At 44.3% G+C, this 15936-nt stretch overlaps 1 protein-coding gene across 4 annotated transcripts in view; it reads left to right on the forward strand.

Moving 5' to 3' along the window:
* TGFBR3 (transforming growth factor beta receptor 3) overlaps positions 1-15936 on the forward strand; it is a 220594-nt gene that overhangs the window by 168073 nt on the left and 36585 nt on the right. For 3 of the 4 annotated variants that reach the window (XM_040627043.1, XM_040627044.1, XM_040627041.1), the window contains exons 14-16: positions 1502-1622; positions 11506-11547; positions 14244-14351. In XM_040627043.1, the coding sequence (XP_040482977.1) occupies positions 1502-1622; positions 11506-11547; positions 14244-14351 (271 nt within the window). The remainder of the gene's footprint in view (positions 1-1501; positions 1623-11505; positions 11548-14243; positions 14352-15936) is intronic. The other variant, XM_040627042.1, reaches the window with a different exon arrangement.

Raw genomic sequence — 15936 nt, forward strand, 5'->3', positions numbered from 1 at the left:
GGGGTCTTTACTGATGGCTTGGTTGCTACCTCTCTCTGAGCCTGTCCCGGCACCATCCGTAGCATGTTAGTGTGTGAAAATTAATCCTAATATTCTAGGATTAGAATCCTAATATTCTATGGATCTCCATAACATTCTAGGAGAGCGCTAAGTCCCAGTGGATGACATGGGATATGACCCTAAATAAGAGCAGCAAAGGAGACCGTAGATTTGACAACAGTCCATTTATAGAGCAGTGGCTTCAGAGGAGCTGTTACCACTGTCTTCGTGTTTACTGCTTGTAGTTAATAATTCCACAGTTCGGGTGACTTCTCAGACGATAGACAGAGCCAAAGAATCTTTCTAGGAGGAGTGCTCAAAGACCATTGAGTCCAGCCCTGCCCTTAGCTGATGAAACTAAGGCAGAAGTTGAGTCTCCTGTCCAGGGTCGAGCCGTGAGTTGGATGTTCAGTCGTTGACCCTTACTTAACTGAAGAACTAATAGGACAGTAAGAAGACTTTTCCTAAAATGCGAATCTTTTCAATAATGAGGCCTTTCCACAGACAATCTGTTGTTTCCCTAAGAGGCTTGTTGTAAAGGCCTTTCTCTGGGTTTTGAGGGAGAGGATGGAGTTGTCTTCTTACAATGTGTTGCTCAGAGCAGCAATGACAAGTCAAAAGACTTTGCTCTTTTGTGATTGGAAATCTGTTAGCTTTGGGGCATGGCTTGCTGTAGACTTTTTAGAGGATCAATGTATTTCCTAACAAAAGCAAGTAGATGTCATGTACATTAGAGTTTCACCTATTGATGAGCGTAGACAAGGAACTAAAGTTACTTTAAAGAAAAAGGTACTGGAGTGTGATCACACTTTCTAAAAACAGGTATACTGGGCTTGGGCATGCTAATTCTAAGTTTGGGGCCTGAAAATAACTGGAAGCAGCCAATCTCACGGTCCCCACACCTGGGTACAACCCCCCAGGGCTCCAGGTTGGAACGCTGTCGCAGACAACCCTGGAAAGCTTCATTTTGAATGAGCCTATAACAGGATTTAAAAAATCAAACAAACTGGACAACATGATTATCTTTTTGGACAACAAATGTAAAATCTGTCACTTTCATAATGCAGCACATGAAGTTTCCCACAATCACAAATCACAAACAGGAACCATTTATGGGAAGCCAGCTTGGTGAAGGGCCAACACTCATTGTATAGTTTCTTTACTTTTCAGACTAAATAACACTAAAACCTGTAGTTGTTTTGTGGGAAGATGGGGAAGAAAGGCAGTGTTTATAAGCCATCCAGTGATATTTGCATCTTCAAGCTCAGCTGAGACGATCCTGGGTCTGCCACTCTATCTCCCAGATTATTTATGGTTCTTTGGAAAACACCCAGATCTCCTGTTTTTCAGTGGTAAACAGCTGTGAGCTGTCTGATAAGGGGCGCAGGACCACTGTGGAGGCTGAGCTGGGGCAGGCTCTTCAGAGTGACCCCTGACCCTGCTTTGCTCTGCCTCTCCGCAGTGTGTGCCTCCAGATGAAGCCTGCGCCTCCCTGGACGCGTCGATGATCTGGGCCATGATGCAGAATAAGAAGACGTTCACCAAGCCCCTCGCTGTGGTCCACCAGCAAGCAGAAGCTAAAGGTGCGTTTTGGGAGGCTCAGTCAGAGAACAGGCCTGAGGGCTGCTCATCTTAAGAAGCTCCAGTATTGAAACAGTTAAAAAGAAGCAACAGCTCTAATACTGTAAATCAAAGTACAGTTGTATTCAAAAGAGACATTAAGGGTGGGGGCACTTGGGGGCTCAGTCGGTTAAGCATCTGACTTCAGCTCAGGTTGTGATCTCAGGGTTGTGAGCCCGCATTGGGCTCCTCACTCAGCGGGGAGTCTGCTTCTCCCTTTCCTTCTGCCCCTCCCCCTGCTCATGCTCTCTCTCTCGTGTAAATAAATAAAATACAAAAAAAAAAAAAAAATACATTAAGGGCCCATTAGTAACTTCAGAAAAGGATTTTTGCCAAAGGAGCCTTTTATTTAGTTGGGTCTGCTCTGCCTTATGGCTGAGTTATTAGTGATAGGTTTGCCAGTGATTTCCTCTTTCAATATTAGATCAGAGTCAAAGTTGTCCCTATCCCAATGTCACTCTCCCCTGCCATTCAAATATGTTCCTCAAGGATGCAGGAAAGGCTCCAAGCTCCTCGTCACGTGCCAGGATTGAACAGCCCACAGCCCATCTTTCAGGATCGACTAGCAGCGTTTGTGCTGAGTACAAGCAGTCCCAGGACTGTATCCAGATTGCAAATGCCTTTGGGTGGGGGGAGGGTGTTGTATATGTGAATACCATCCATCTTAGGTCAGAGCAGAAGGAAGGTTGAGAACCACCGTCCAAATGCATTTTTATAATTCAGGTTTCCGAATTGTAGACAGTCACATTTGTTGCTTGAAGCCAACGGTGCCTCTTCCTACACACAGAGGAGCATTCGGCAGTCTGCACTTCTCGTAGGAGGAAAGGATGCGTCCTTGGAGGTGTGTCCTCAGGTGGTCAGGCAAGGCAAAGCCAGACCTGGTGTAGGCCAAGTCAGCCAAACCAGTAGAGAAGCAGAGTCAGGCTCCATGGGGGTATCAGGAATGGATGTGAGGCCCTGTGGACTGTGGAGAGCATTTGATGGGGACGGGCATTGTGGCTGAAGGGCACGGACGGGCAGCTGGCAACAGCTGAGAGGCTGGAGCCAGATGCACATTTGGCCTGTCTGGACAGCTACGTTTGTCACTGTCTAGAAACAACCTATGGGGGCGCCTGGGTGGCACAGCGGTTGGGCGTCTGCCTTCGGCTCAGGGCATGATCCCGGCGTTCTGGGATCGAGCCCCGCATCAGGCTCCTCTGCTATGAGCCTGCTTCTTCCTCTCCCACTCCCCCTGCTTGTGTTCCCTCTCTCGCTGGCTGTCTCTATCTCTGTCAAATAAATAAAATCTTTAAAAAAAAAAAAAAAGAAAGAAAAGAAACAACCTATGAGTATCTAGAACTGTTGTCTAAGGGTGCCAAACTAAGAGAAGTCTGGAAGAGTAAAAGTGGATTCCTGGCCTCTGGGGTTAGATATTTGAGGCCTAGGTCTCCAGGCCTCCTTCCATCACCTCGTGGGGCAGAGCAGGAGCACGGCGCTGGAGCCTGGATAAGAGCCAGCAAGCATCCCGTCTCCAGTTGATGCGCATTCGCTGGGAGACCTGCTGACTGGAGCTGATACCAGATCTAGGTTTGGGGACAGCCCTGGGATGGCATTTCTGATCTAAGCATTGTTGGATTTGGCAAGGCGAGGCAGCAGGGGCTAATAGCATAAGCACGCAGTACCTAATAGAATAGAGGCACGTGGATGCTGTCTACTCCACACGTGGAGTGACCTTTGTGAAAAATAGCAGTGCTGTTCTTACTGACATATCTGGTGGTGGCATCTGCCCTTTTCCCAGGGGCATGCTCACTTTGGAAAGGCAAGAGAGTGTAATGGGGAGGGTGCTGCCTTAGAGTCAGGAGCCCGGGGCACAACTCTTAACTTTCCCTGCTAACTGGCTATAGGGACTTTGGAGATCTCTCCTTATGTCCTTGACTTTCGTTTTCTTTATCCGGAAAAGGAAGGGTTTAGACCAGATGGCTTCTAGAGACCCTTTCCGCTGTACACTCAGCTATACTCTTTGAAGAAGCAGAATAGTTTTTAATTCATTCCCCAGCCATCCCAAAGGTGGTGTGAAATGTACGTACTAGATGTTCATTAGTTCCTCAGCAGTTCTTTTTGTTGTTGCTCTTTTACTTTGACTGATTGGTTTTCAACCATTTGAAACAGCGTACCAGCAACAGTCTTTCTTTAAATGGATTGCCCAGGTGCACCTGGGTGGCTCAATTGGTTAAATACCTGACTCTTGGTCTCAGCTCTGGTCTTGATCTCAGCTGAGGTCTTGATTTCAGGGTCATGAGTTCAAGCCCTGCACTGGGCTCCATGGAGCCTACTTTAAAAAAAAAAAATTGTTTTTTAAATTTATTGCCCAAAGAGTTCCCTGTTTATTGGGTCCAGGGGAAGGAAATAAGTAAATTAATTGGGTTGCAAAGTATATCACAATCAGGCAACAGCTGGCTGCATTTTGTACTGCGAAAGTGGTTTAACAATAACAACCACTACCTCGTTCTCCATCTGTTACTCTTACCTGTTAGCAGAGACATAGTTCTGTGGGTAATTGATGGCAGCAGCTTGCTTTTTTTCTATGCCTAACAATAATTGGGCATTAATATTGCAGTAGTATAACTTCTAGTAATTCATTCGTGCTTCTTTTAAGTTTGGTGGTATTTCTAAGTAATTCCTCTTGTAAATTAGGTAATTCTTTTATTTAAACTTAGTGTAATTATCCTGAAAGTTCAGTGTTGTGTTTTTTTCTTTTTCATAAAAGTTCGGGAGGAAAGTTTTACCAAATATCAAAGCAGTTTCACAAGATTTGCTAATGGAGAGGAGCTTTTGGTGGAGAAGCGTGTGGCAAAGAGAGTTCATTGCTTAGGTTTGTTGAACAAGTGCAGGTTAGACTGTAGGCCAGCTTCCCAGGGGCTGTGTGCAAATGTGCTAACTGCACCGAACGCGGTTGGTTTTCTGGCAGTTTTCAGCTCTGTGAGTGACTCCTCCCACCTTTTAGGTTTATTTTCTTTTGACTTTGAAATCATTTCTGCATGATGCAGCCATTGGGGTCTGTGCTTTCCTTCTGCCTCTCGGTGAATTGGAATAATCAGTTAAGTGGGAATATGACCATTTGCCTAATAGCATTAGTTCATTCAACAGTACCTGGGTCATGAACATTCTTCCTGCCAGCTTTGTGTGTTACCTGTTGTAAGCCACAGATACTACAGTACCTCCAGAAGTATCTCTTAAGAGCTGGAGTGAATTTTGGGGGTAAAAATTGCCCAAGCAGTGGGATGTTTCACTGTCCTCTTAACCACACCAGGTACTCTTGGAAGGCTGTGCCAAAGTTCCAGGTCTCCATGGTCATTTGGTTCATCTTTTTTTTTTTTAACACTTGGGGGTTTTTTGGGGCAACAACAGGTAAAGTCTCTGGTTATCGGCTTCAGCAGCCAAGCAGAGAGCTGCTCTCTAGCTCCCAGTGCCGATGGCATGGACACATTTCAGGTAGTGTTTCTTCCTTCTGTGGACAGAGAGAATAGGCTGCCAAGACTAAATAATTCTGGGTCCGTCCTCTGGGCCACCATTTTTAATGGAGCTTGCCTGAGCTGCCGCAGCATATAGCCACCATCTCAGTCCCTTGGGAACCAGCATTGGGTTAACATTCTTTTGCTGTTGAAACTTTCAACAGTAAATGGTGGTGCTTGTGGTGATGAGAGTCACAGAGATGACAACAGTGATTATCTAACATTTATTGGTACCAAGGCTCTGTGCTGAATGCTTTGTGTGGATACTTGTATTTAATCCTCATAGCCCTTCTGTGAGGCAAGTGTGGAACAAGATTAAGTAACCTGACCGAGGTCATACCACATATAAATAAACGGTGGGGGGCACCTGGGTGGCACCGCGGTTAAGCATCTGCCTTCGGCTCAGGGCGTGATCCCGGTGTTATGGGATCGAGCCCCACATCAGGCTCTTCTGCTGTGAGCCTGCTTCTTCCTCTCCCACTCCCCCTGCTTGTGTTCCCTCTCTTGCTGGCTGTCTCTATCTCTGTCAAATAAATAAAATCTTTAAATAGATAAATAAATAAATAAATAAACAAACAAACAAACGGTGGATCTGGGATTCAAATCCAGGCACTTGGATTCCAGAGTTTGTGCCTTTCTAAACCCTTTGCCTTATGCTAGGTGGAGGTTGATTCTAGTTTTCAATAAACTACAAGAAACATAGGCATCTATCTCTTCACACCCTCTTCCCACCTCCTTCTCCTGTTCATGCCATACAGATCACATTGGCATTTAAGTTCACACCCAAATACTCTAATTGATTGTGAACCTGAAAAGAAGATGAAGGATTTTAGGAAAAATTCTGTTCTCCAGAGAGCAAGATGTTGGCAAACATGTAAGCTGTTTAAGAGAGTATTAAAATTTAGAAGTTCTGTGACTTTCAATTGTAAGTCACAAAAAAGCCCAGAAAACATGCATACTTGATGCATATTGTGGTTTATGGCAAAACAATTAAAATAGTTGAGGTAGTGCCATCCTACCATATTTTCTGAAATATTTTGAAGTATAGGCATGTTAGTGCTGTTTGCTTTGGATGCTGTGACCCTTTTTGTGGCATTTGAGAACACTAGGGCTTACACAATAAAAATGGCTATACCACGTCAGTGGTAATTTTTTGAAAACGGTGAAAGGGAAGAGTAATCATTTTCCTGAAATTTAGGGCACGTATAAAAAAATGAGTGAGAAAGAACAATAAACATCATCCCCAAATATGCCATGATTTATGTACAATATGTAATTCTTAGCAAGTTAAATGTTCAAAATATTGAATTTCCACTACATAACTTTTTAAAAATAAGTGTGCTCGGGACAGCACCTGGCATATCATGGGCACTCAGTAAATATTAATTTCCTTTCCTTCCTCTTAATCTCTCAGCCAAACTAGGTTTTTTGGGGGAGTAGGGGTGGAAGGGGAATGAAAGGGAAAGTTGTGAACGTCAGTTGGAAGTTAATCCAAGAGAGGCGTTACTTTTTGGAGCACATTTGATTTTTCCAGAACGAAAATACTCTAATGTACCCAGCCAGGTTTTGTCCTCAGACTGAGGTAGAGATGAGGAGAAGATGGATAGAAAGATGGTAGAAATGCTTAATGGACAGACTAAGTCATTCAGTCGTTATCCAAGGGAGAGGGATATAAGGAGTTGTTACTTTGGAATGTAAATATATTGTATTTATCAAATATATACAAAAATAGAATAGTAGAATGAACTCCCATGAATCCTCCTTCTGGTTTCAGCAACTACCAATTTATGGCCACACTTGTTTTATCACTTTCGGTCCCTGGATTATGTTGAAGGAAATTCAGACATTTCATCTCATCCATAAATACTCCAGTATGCCCCTCTCAAAGTTAAGAACCACCGAAAGATTGGGGCACCTGGCTGGCTCAGTTGGTGGAGCATGCAACTCTTGATCTCAAGGTTGTGGGTTCGAGCCCCACGTTGGGTATGGAGATTACTTAGAAAAAATAAAATCTTAAAAAAAAAAAAAAGGCTCTTGGGTAAGGAATCAATGATCCGATCATTTAGGAAGACTACCCTGAAAGCAGCATGAAGGTTGGTTTTGGGGAGATGTATGCAGTAATAAGTAATAATACATAACAATTACGGTTATTCCGAAAAATGTTTATTGGTACCTACTATATGCTAGGCATACAGTAAACACATTACCCTGTCCATGAGGCCTTTACAGTATCTTGCAGAGGTTCACAGCCCTGACTATTGATGCTTTTGAGCGGGATGACTCTTTGTTATAGAGGGCTGTCCTGTGCATTGTAGGATTCTGAATAGCATCCTTGGCCTCTACCCACTAGATGCCTATAGCACACCCCTGCACTACCCATTGTGATAACCTCAAATGTCTCCAGATATCTCCAAATGTCCTGGTCAGGTGCAGGGGGCCAAAAATCACCCCAAGTAAGAACAACCGATCAAGTGGAAGGGTGCAGATAAGGGACCAGGCAATTGCAGTGTATGCCATAAATATTGAAAGAACCCAGAGAAGGGGCTTGTTTACAGTGAAGTTAGTAAAAACTAGGTGTTAATAGAGATCTGCACGGAGGTCTCCTGAATCTCCAGCCTTCACCTCCCTCTCTCTCCCTCTTTGCCAAAACACCAGTAGATGTGGGTACCGAGGAGACACCTTGTTTCCCTGTGGGCCTGCACTCGATCCTACCATGTTTGGGAGAACTGAATTGAAAGCTGAAAGCTAAAAGCTGCGGTCAGTTACTCATGCATAACCCCAGAAATATCCCGTTTATGAAAACCATGCCTAACCATCTGAGGAGGAAAATTTGGTTCTACAGGCAGACCGAAATTTGCTCAAGAGTATATGAAGAGATTTAATTCAGAATGTTGATTATAGTTTTGTTCTTTCTGCAAATAAATTTCTATTGTTAACATTCTCTTTGCAGCAATAGCAGGGGTTCCTTTCTTACAATTTTACCCTTAAACCAAAAGTAAATATTGCTGTGTTCCCCTGTTTTCCTTTCAGCATGCCAGCTCGATTATAGGGTTCCGGTGGAGATCAGACTCCTTTAGTCGTACACAGGGGTTATTGGGGATTTTTGGAACAAAAAAGAGGATAAAATCCTATAACCTCAGTGCTGCAGCTTGTACTTGTTATTGTTTATGGAGGAACTTCCCCCGGGGGAAATAAGCAACAACTGTTTCTAGTTAGCTCTGAGAGAAGGCCCCTATTTGGGGTGGGGGGAGCAGGATTAGATCATAGCATAAGTCCATTAAGAATTTTAAAACAATGCCATCCATCACACGGGCCTTGCTCTGAAACCCACATTCTCACACGTGAGGTCTCCTTAGGGGAGAGTCATTATTTAAAACCACTTAGGGATTCTGAGTGACAAAGTTCAGCCATGGGCGGTTGATTGGATGGAACTCTTCCCAGAAGTGTGTGTATTTCTCACATGATGAACACTATAGAGACCTTTAAATGCCTTTGGACTTAGTTCAGTGAATCCAACCACTGCCTCTTGGAAGTAGAATTTTGTGGTTAGATACCCCTACTTCATAGGGTTCTTGGGAGTTTAAAACGAGAAAATCTAAGCGAAGGCTTTTTGTCAGTTGTAAAACACAACACACGTGTATAAATGGAAGGCATCACCATCATTATTTTACCTCTGCCAATAGGCCGATGGGACCAAACTCCTAGGAGACAGTCTCTTGTGTTCATTTTGTAGTTGGTGAGTGTTCTGCATACTGAAATCGATTTTCTTAAAAAAAAAAAAAAATTTTTTCTTAAAAACTTTCACAGTTATTTTCATTTTAGTAACTTTATTTAAGTAGAACCTGAACATAGCCTCGTCCCAGTGCCACACATCGCCCAACTCCGGGGGGCGCCATTCCACGGTGGTGGCATTCTTGCCCCTGGAGCGGGACCAGCATACCCCATGCTGCAGGAATGTAGGCAGCCCAGCTGAGGTGGTTAATCCTGAGAACTTAGGATCCCACGTAGCTTCTTTATTTTTATAAACATGACCTCAGCCGCTGCTGGTTTGGTCAGTTTTTCACAATTTCTTTTGCTCCACTGTGGATTCCAACACAAGGTAAGTGTTCTGTCTTTACTGAATGAAAATGGAAGTGAAGAGAGACGTGCTGAGCGCTCACCACTTGCCACTCTAAAGGGCAAGGGTGAAGTCTGTCCCAGGACTCAGCACACTTTTCTGTGAAGGGCCAGCTGGTGGGTATTTTGGGTCTGTTCCCGCGCAGTCCGTGCCCGGATGGCTCCATGCTCCCCTCCGCGGCATTGCAGGCATGGCCAGTATACAGATGATGAGTGTGGTTGTGTTCAAAGAAAACTTTACGGTATTTATGGAATAGGTTTGACTTTCACATACTTTTCATATGTCATAAAATATTCTTCAGGGTTTTTTTTTTTCAGTCACTTAGAAATACAGAATGTACTCTTAGTTCACAGGCCGTATGAAAATAAGTGTCGGGCCATGATACACCACCCCCTGGTCTGTGCTGTTCTCACTGTGAGTCACAAGTGGCTTCTTAATCAGTGCTCCCCTGCTGAGGACAGAGCGACACTCCCCAGTCATGTAGCCTACGACGCAGAATCTGGAATTTGGGTTCAGCCCCTGCCCTGATGCTTTCCAGCTGTGACCTTGGGCAAGTCACATGATAGCAGAGTCTCAGGATGCTCATTTGTAAAATAGTGATAAGAATTCTTTTCCTGCCTCCCTCACAGGGCTGGTGTGAACCCGAAGTGAGATTTGAACACAAAAGCATTATAGACATGTCAAAGTATGCACACGTTTTTGTTAGCCTTATTCCCAGCTCCCTCCGTTGTCTCCATTGTCAAGAAGTACATCAACATTCTAATAATCATCCTTCACCGAACATTTCTGGCACGACTGTTCCGTGCTAGGCTGAGCCCTGGGATGTCCAGATGAGTAAGAACGCGACCCTGCCCTCAGGGCAGAAAAGAATCTAGAGCATTACGACATGATGGAGCATATGTACGATAGCCGAGGGGTGGAATAAGCCACGTGGGTAGAGACCAGCCCTGTTGGGGTGGAGGTTGGGGCTGTGGGAGAGTCCGAGAAGCCTCCCAGTGAAAATACCGACAAAGCAGGTCTGGGGGAGGAGGGTGTTTCAGGGGATGGCTTGCAAAGTGTGGTGACCTAGAGCAGCATGGAGCACTTGGGGAGCTTAAATAACTAGGAGGAGCCCAGCATGGCTGAAAGGTACTTAGGAAAAGAGGCTACCAGCAGGTCGGTCGTGGAGGAAGGCAGAACTTTTGTGTGCCAGGCTGGAGTTGGATTTTTTTCCTATGAGTACAGGAAGTCATGGAGCAATTTAATCAGGACAATAACATAATCAACTCTGGGCTCTGGAAAATTCACTCCGGGGGAAAGTATGGAGGAGGAAATATTTGGGGCAGGAGCAGGGGCAGTGGGTGGAAACAAGGAGACCAGATAGGAAAGCCCTGTAATAATGCAGATGTGTGATGAAAAGATGCTGAGGGGCACCTGGGTGGCTCAGTTGCGTCCAGCTCTTGGTTTTGGCTCAGGTCACGATCGGCGCTGTCAAGCTCCGCTCAGCACAGAGGCTGCTTGTCCCTCTCCCTCCCCCTCTGCCCCTCCCCCTGTGCATGCTCTCACACTCTCTCATGCTGTCTCTCAAATAAATAAATAAATAAATATTTATTTAAAAAAGGAGCTGAACTATAGGATAATAGCATTAAGAATAAGGACACTTTTACAAAACTATGTACATCTTTTTTCAAAGATTTTATTTATTTATTTGAGCGAGCGAGAGAGAAGAGGCAGAGGGAGAGAGAATCCAAGCAGACTCCGTTGAGCTGAGCATGGAGCCTGACGCGGGGCTTGATCTCACGACTCTGAGATGACCTGAGCCAAAACCAAGAGTCGGATGCTTAATCCACCGAGCCCCCCAGGCGCCCCACAAAACTGTGCACATTAAAATAATTTTTTGAAAATGGAAAAACATCATGAATACACTGGAGAAATACAGTATTTAAAGGTATTGAATCCTCTTGTCAGTAAGTACAAAGGTGAACACACACACATACATGCTGTCAGACTGAAATTCCTTAAGTTCGCCTTCAAGTTCTCTTCAAACTGGAGAGCCTGTACGGTTTGTTAACTAACTGCAATGCTTGACATTTCTGAGTAGCCCACGTTACAGTTTTGACATCTAAAGAGGATAACTGACAAAGCTTTCACAGAGAATTAACAAATAGGAAAGTGTCAATCTCAGCAGAGATTGTGATGAACTTTTGCTTAAAACTTGGTTTCTCCGTGGAATGCATCATGGTTTTTTTTTCTTTTCAGAAATAGGTCCAAGCATTAAGGAACCGAGTCCAATTTCTCCACGTAAGTCTCAATGCATCTATTTCGAAAGGAAGCCTCCTGGGCTTTTTATAAGAATGAGTTGGTTATGGAGCATTTGGCAAACTTTGAGTTTTGATAAGAAGACCTCTGCTCTCATTCCCTGTCTTCCCCTTTTTTTCGTAATCTCATACTTTTTCCTTTTCCTCTGTCCTTCCTTCATCCTCTTTCTTTTTTTTCCCATCTGCCACTTTTCAGTATGAATTTGTTGACCCACTGGCATATGTGGCCTTAATGGGAAGGTAGTAGCTTACTTAGCTTTAGAGAGAGTGCATTATTTGCATCCTGATACCAGTTGTGACCTAACAGCATTAACTTACAGCTATGGGAGTGGTTTGCTTTCTGCGTCATCCACAGTAGTTACCTGCTCGGGGAAATAGTGCTAAGGGAACGAGTTGCTGTGTCTTCGAGACAATCTCTAGTCCCAGGGGGGTGTGTAAGGAAAGGGGAGGAGGGGGAACTTGTAAGAAAAAAGAAAGAAAAGAGACCAAGTACTACAAAACGATGCATTGGGATTTGTCTGGACCAATTCTGTCACTCTATACGGAAGAAAAAAAAATTTTTTTTTAAGATTTTATTTATTTATTTGAGAGAAAGAGAGAGCGCCCAAACTGGAGGGGGGGGGAGAGTGTGGAGCAGAGGGAGAGGAAGAAGCAGACTCCCCACTGAGCAGGGAGACCAATGTGGGGCTCGATCCCAGGACCCTGGGATCATGACCTGAGCCAAAGGCAGACACTCAACCAACTGAGCCACCTACGTGCCCCTTATACGGAAGGAAATTCTGAGCAAAAAATACTTAGGTGACTTGTCTGTCGTTATAATTGGCGTTCAGGCAGGACTAGAACCTGGGCTTTCTGGCTTTGCACCCAGAACTCTTCTAGATGATGTTGCCTTGTGGGGAGAATCTGTGCTTTTTTTCTTCCCTAAGATTCTCAGGATTAGTCTCCATGGCTGACCTCATCACATACACATAACAGTCTGAAGAGTTCCTTTATGCAAAGCGCTAAACTGTTTTAATTAAGTGTCTGTCTTCAACAGTATCATGGAAGAGTATCATGAACCCACCAAGAGACACATGTGGACCTATTTCTGTCATACTGACCCAGCCTGATTTTCATAAATGACATCTCCATTTTTAGAATTTCAGAGGAGTTTTACTAAAAATTTTCAGTCGTGCCCCATTTAGCATCTGTAAGCATAAAAAGGCAAATCATCTTTTAGTACCTACAGACTAAATTAAATGGAGTTGATGGTTTGGTTCGTCTTCACCCCAGAGTTCTTCCCAGTTCATACTCCCCCCTCGGGATCTCCAGACCCTTTACAAACTCTTCCTGTTCACCTGCCTTCAGCTGGTGAAGCAGTGCTATCCCCATTTCCAGAAGTTAACACACCAAAAGGCGTGTGGCTAGAAAAGTAGCCACCAGCACTTGGAAATTCCAAAATTCCAGAATCTTCAGCAGCATGGCATACTTTTCCCGTTACAGGTTCTGGGGCTGCGCGGAGGTGGGGGGAGGTCACACTTGTCTGTACAGCTAGCTCTTTTACACTGAAGTAGGATGAAAGGCAAAGAGATTTAATTACATAGAGATCAGCCAGAGTTGCTTCTGATTTGAGAAGAACACAGAAATGGTATTGAAATAGGGGGGAGGGGCGCCTGGGTGGCACAGCGGTTAAGCGTCTGCCTTCGGCTCAGGGCGTGATCCCGGCGTTGTGGGATCGAGCCCCACATCAGGCTCCTCTGCTGTGAGCCTGCTTCTTCCTCTCCCACTCCCCCTGCTTGTGTTCCCTCTCTCGCTGGCTGTCTCTATCTGTGTCAAATAAATAAATAAATAAATCTTAAAAAAAAAAGAAAGAAATAGGGGGGAGATCTGCACCTTAAATTTCTATTTAAAAAATAGACACCTTAGAAATTTTATTCTCCTGAAAATCCCCGATCTCGGAAGCTGATTTTAACTTCTTATAAGTGATTCACAGAAGGTAATTCTTTTAAATGAAAGGGAATGTTCTATTTCTGTGGCCTGGAATTAATTTCAAATATAAACATCTTTGCCAAATGGAGGAACAATTGGTTCTATTTATATGTTTTGCTGACCATAAAACTGACATCACTCCACATTGAGAAGTATTTCCGTCCCCCTCCCAGAAAGATCACGGTTGGAAAAGTGTAAAACAGTAGGTGGTTTTAAATGACACAATACAGAATTGTTGAGATGGAGGGTCTGATCTGAGGGGACCAGCAAAATGTTAGAATCTATAGGGACAGTTGATCCTTACCTGATGTTTCCTCCTTATCACCCCCTTTCTTCCTGTTATCTCTCATACTTGTAAATGTCCACGAAAATGTGTGTGCAGAGTATTTGAGGTGTGTTTTCTTGTCTCGTTGTTGAAAGTGTTTGATGAATAAGACCCAGGTGAGCTCACTTCATTTTCCAAAGCACCTGCAAACTGAGGCTGCAACCTGCAAACTGAGGGTATCTTGGAAATCTGATCATTTCATTATTCTTTTGAGAAAAAAAAAGTGTGCAAGTGTCAGATACATTGCATTTGGCCGGGATTCTCATTCCGTCCTCATTTTCTTAGTCCGTGCCCAGCCTTCCTGACAGTGCTTGTGAAACAAATACAAAATTGCAGCATCCGCGGCAGACTCACTGAAAGTATGTATTGGCTTCCCTTCCTTACAGCAGTTTTCCACGGCCTGGACACCCTCACCGTGATGGGCATCGCATTTGCGGCGTTTGTGATCGGAGCGCTCCTGACGGGGGCCTTGTGGTACATCTATTCTCACACAGGTGAGTGTGACCGTCGAGTATTAGCTGGTGTGTGGCCTGTGTGTGCGCCACACAGCAGACACTTCCGTGTTTCATTGCACGGATGAGTGGATGGAATAACGACGAACAAGAGAGAAAGGTCATTCCCACAGTTTGCACATGGACGTAATTGGCATCAGTTGGGTTTTGCAAAAATATAATTTGCTTTAAGCACCGTTAGAAAAGGAATGTTTAAACTATGCTGATTGCAGTTGAGATGTTGGTGAAGGTTAGCTACTAATAAAGCTATTTTGTGGTTGGGGTTTAATTAAAGAAAATTGATGTAGACAAACTGGAAATATAAACTCCTCAAAGCTCAAGACTTCAGTACAGACGTATGAACGGGCAGGAAGTGAAAAAGGAAGCTAAGATTTGATTACCATATTTGCCGGGAGGCGGGGCACTGTCCACCAGTCTCCAGTCTCAATGGCTTCAACCAGAATTTCTTGACCCTTTTAAAACCCATGCCATATCCTCTTTGATAAGCATAAAATTCTCATGTCTTTCATCTATAAAGTTAAATTTTTAAAGTATATTTTCATGAACTGCAAACAAAAATGGCAAAACAAAGCACTTTGTTTTCGAGCTGTGTTCCTCTTCCCCCAAAATTCTGCTATGCTCCACCCCCCTTCTCTTGCCCTTTCCCCTCAGTCCCAAGGCTGAAACATTCTGGCCTGAACAGAGAACGTGTTGTGACCCCCGTACAGAAGGCAGGCCTGGCAAGGGGAGTCCAGTGCAGAGGGGGAGAAACAAATGGACTGCCCTTATGTTGCTTCTTTCTTAGTTTCCTTGCAGATAGATACAGCAGAGAAAGACACTCATTTTGGCATGTGTCTAGTGAGCCAGTTGGGCTCCTCTGTCCTTGGATTCTTGCAATTCACACTGTGAACCCAGGGAAAAAGTTGTGCTTGATTGATCAGTCAGAGGCCATGGCAGGTTCAGCCTTTCTGTTCAGAATTTCATTAATTTTCCACTGAACCAATGAACGCCCTCATCTTTGGCCTTCCCTTGGGCCATTCAGCCAGACAAGCTAAAAAAGAAGACTGCTTTAAAGGGAGGAGAAGCACGGAAGGGCATTTTGAGAAGTCCTATCTTAATCCTTACCAGAATTCTCACTTCAAATACCGCATCCTCCAGCTGAAACGTTTTAGATGATGGCAGGAGAACAAATGCTTTTGTGCTTGGGGAATCACACAATCCACAGCAAAGTTGAGGAGAGTGTAATAGTGGGGCTTGTTCCTAGTCAGTGATGTTTGAGGGACGTGTATTTCATGTGAGAGAGAAAACAAGACTCTTAACCTTAAATGTAATGATTCTGAGGACATACAGACCTCTGTGAACCGGATTAGGAATATTCTTCCTTGTGAACGGCTCATACAAGCACCAGAAGGGACAGCTTTTAGCAGAGTAGCATTTTAGAATAAGTAATTGGTCACGGGAATGCGGACACATCCGGATCTCCGACGAGCCATTTCTCGCAGTCTTTCCCAATCTCCTGCGTGGCTAGGAGGTTCTAGGGCTGTTGGCAGCTTCTGCCGTATGTTGGGAATGCACTTGGAACCACGCC

This window comes from Ursus maritimus, unplaced genomic scaffold (assembly GCF_017311325.1).
Source record: "Ursus maritimus isolate PB19 unplaced genomic scaffold, ASM1731132v1 scaffold_12, whole genome shotgun sequence".
In the NCBI taxonomy this organism is placed as follows: domain Eukaryota; kingdom Metazoa; phylum Chordata; class Mammalia; order Carnivora; family Ursidae; genus Ursus; species Ursus maritimus.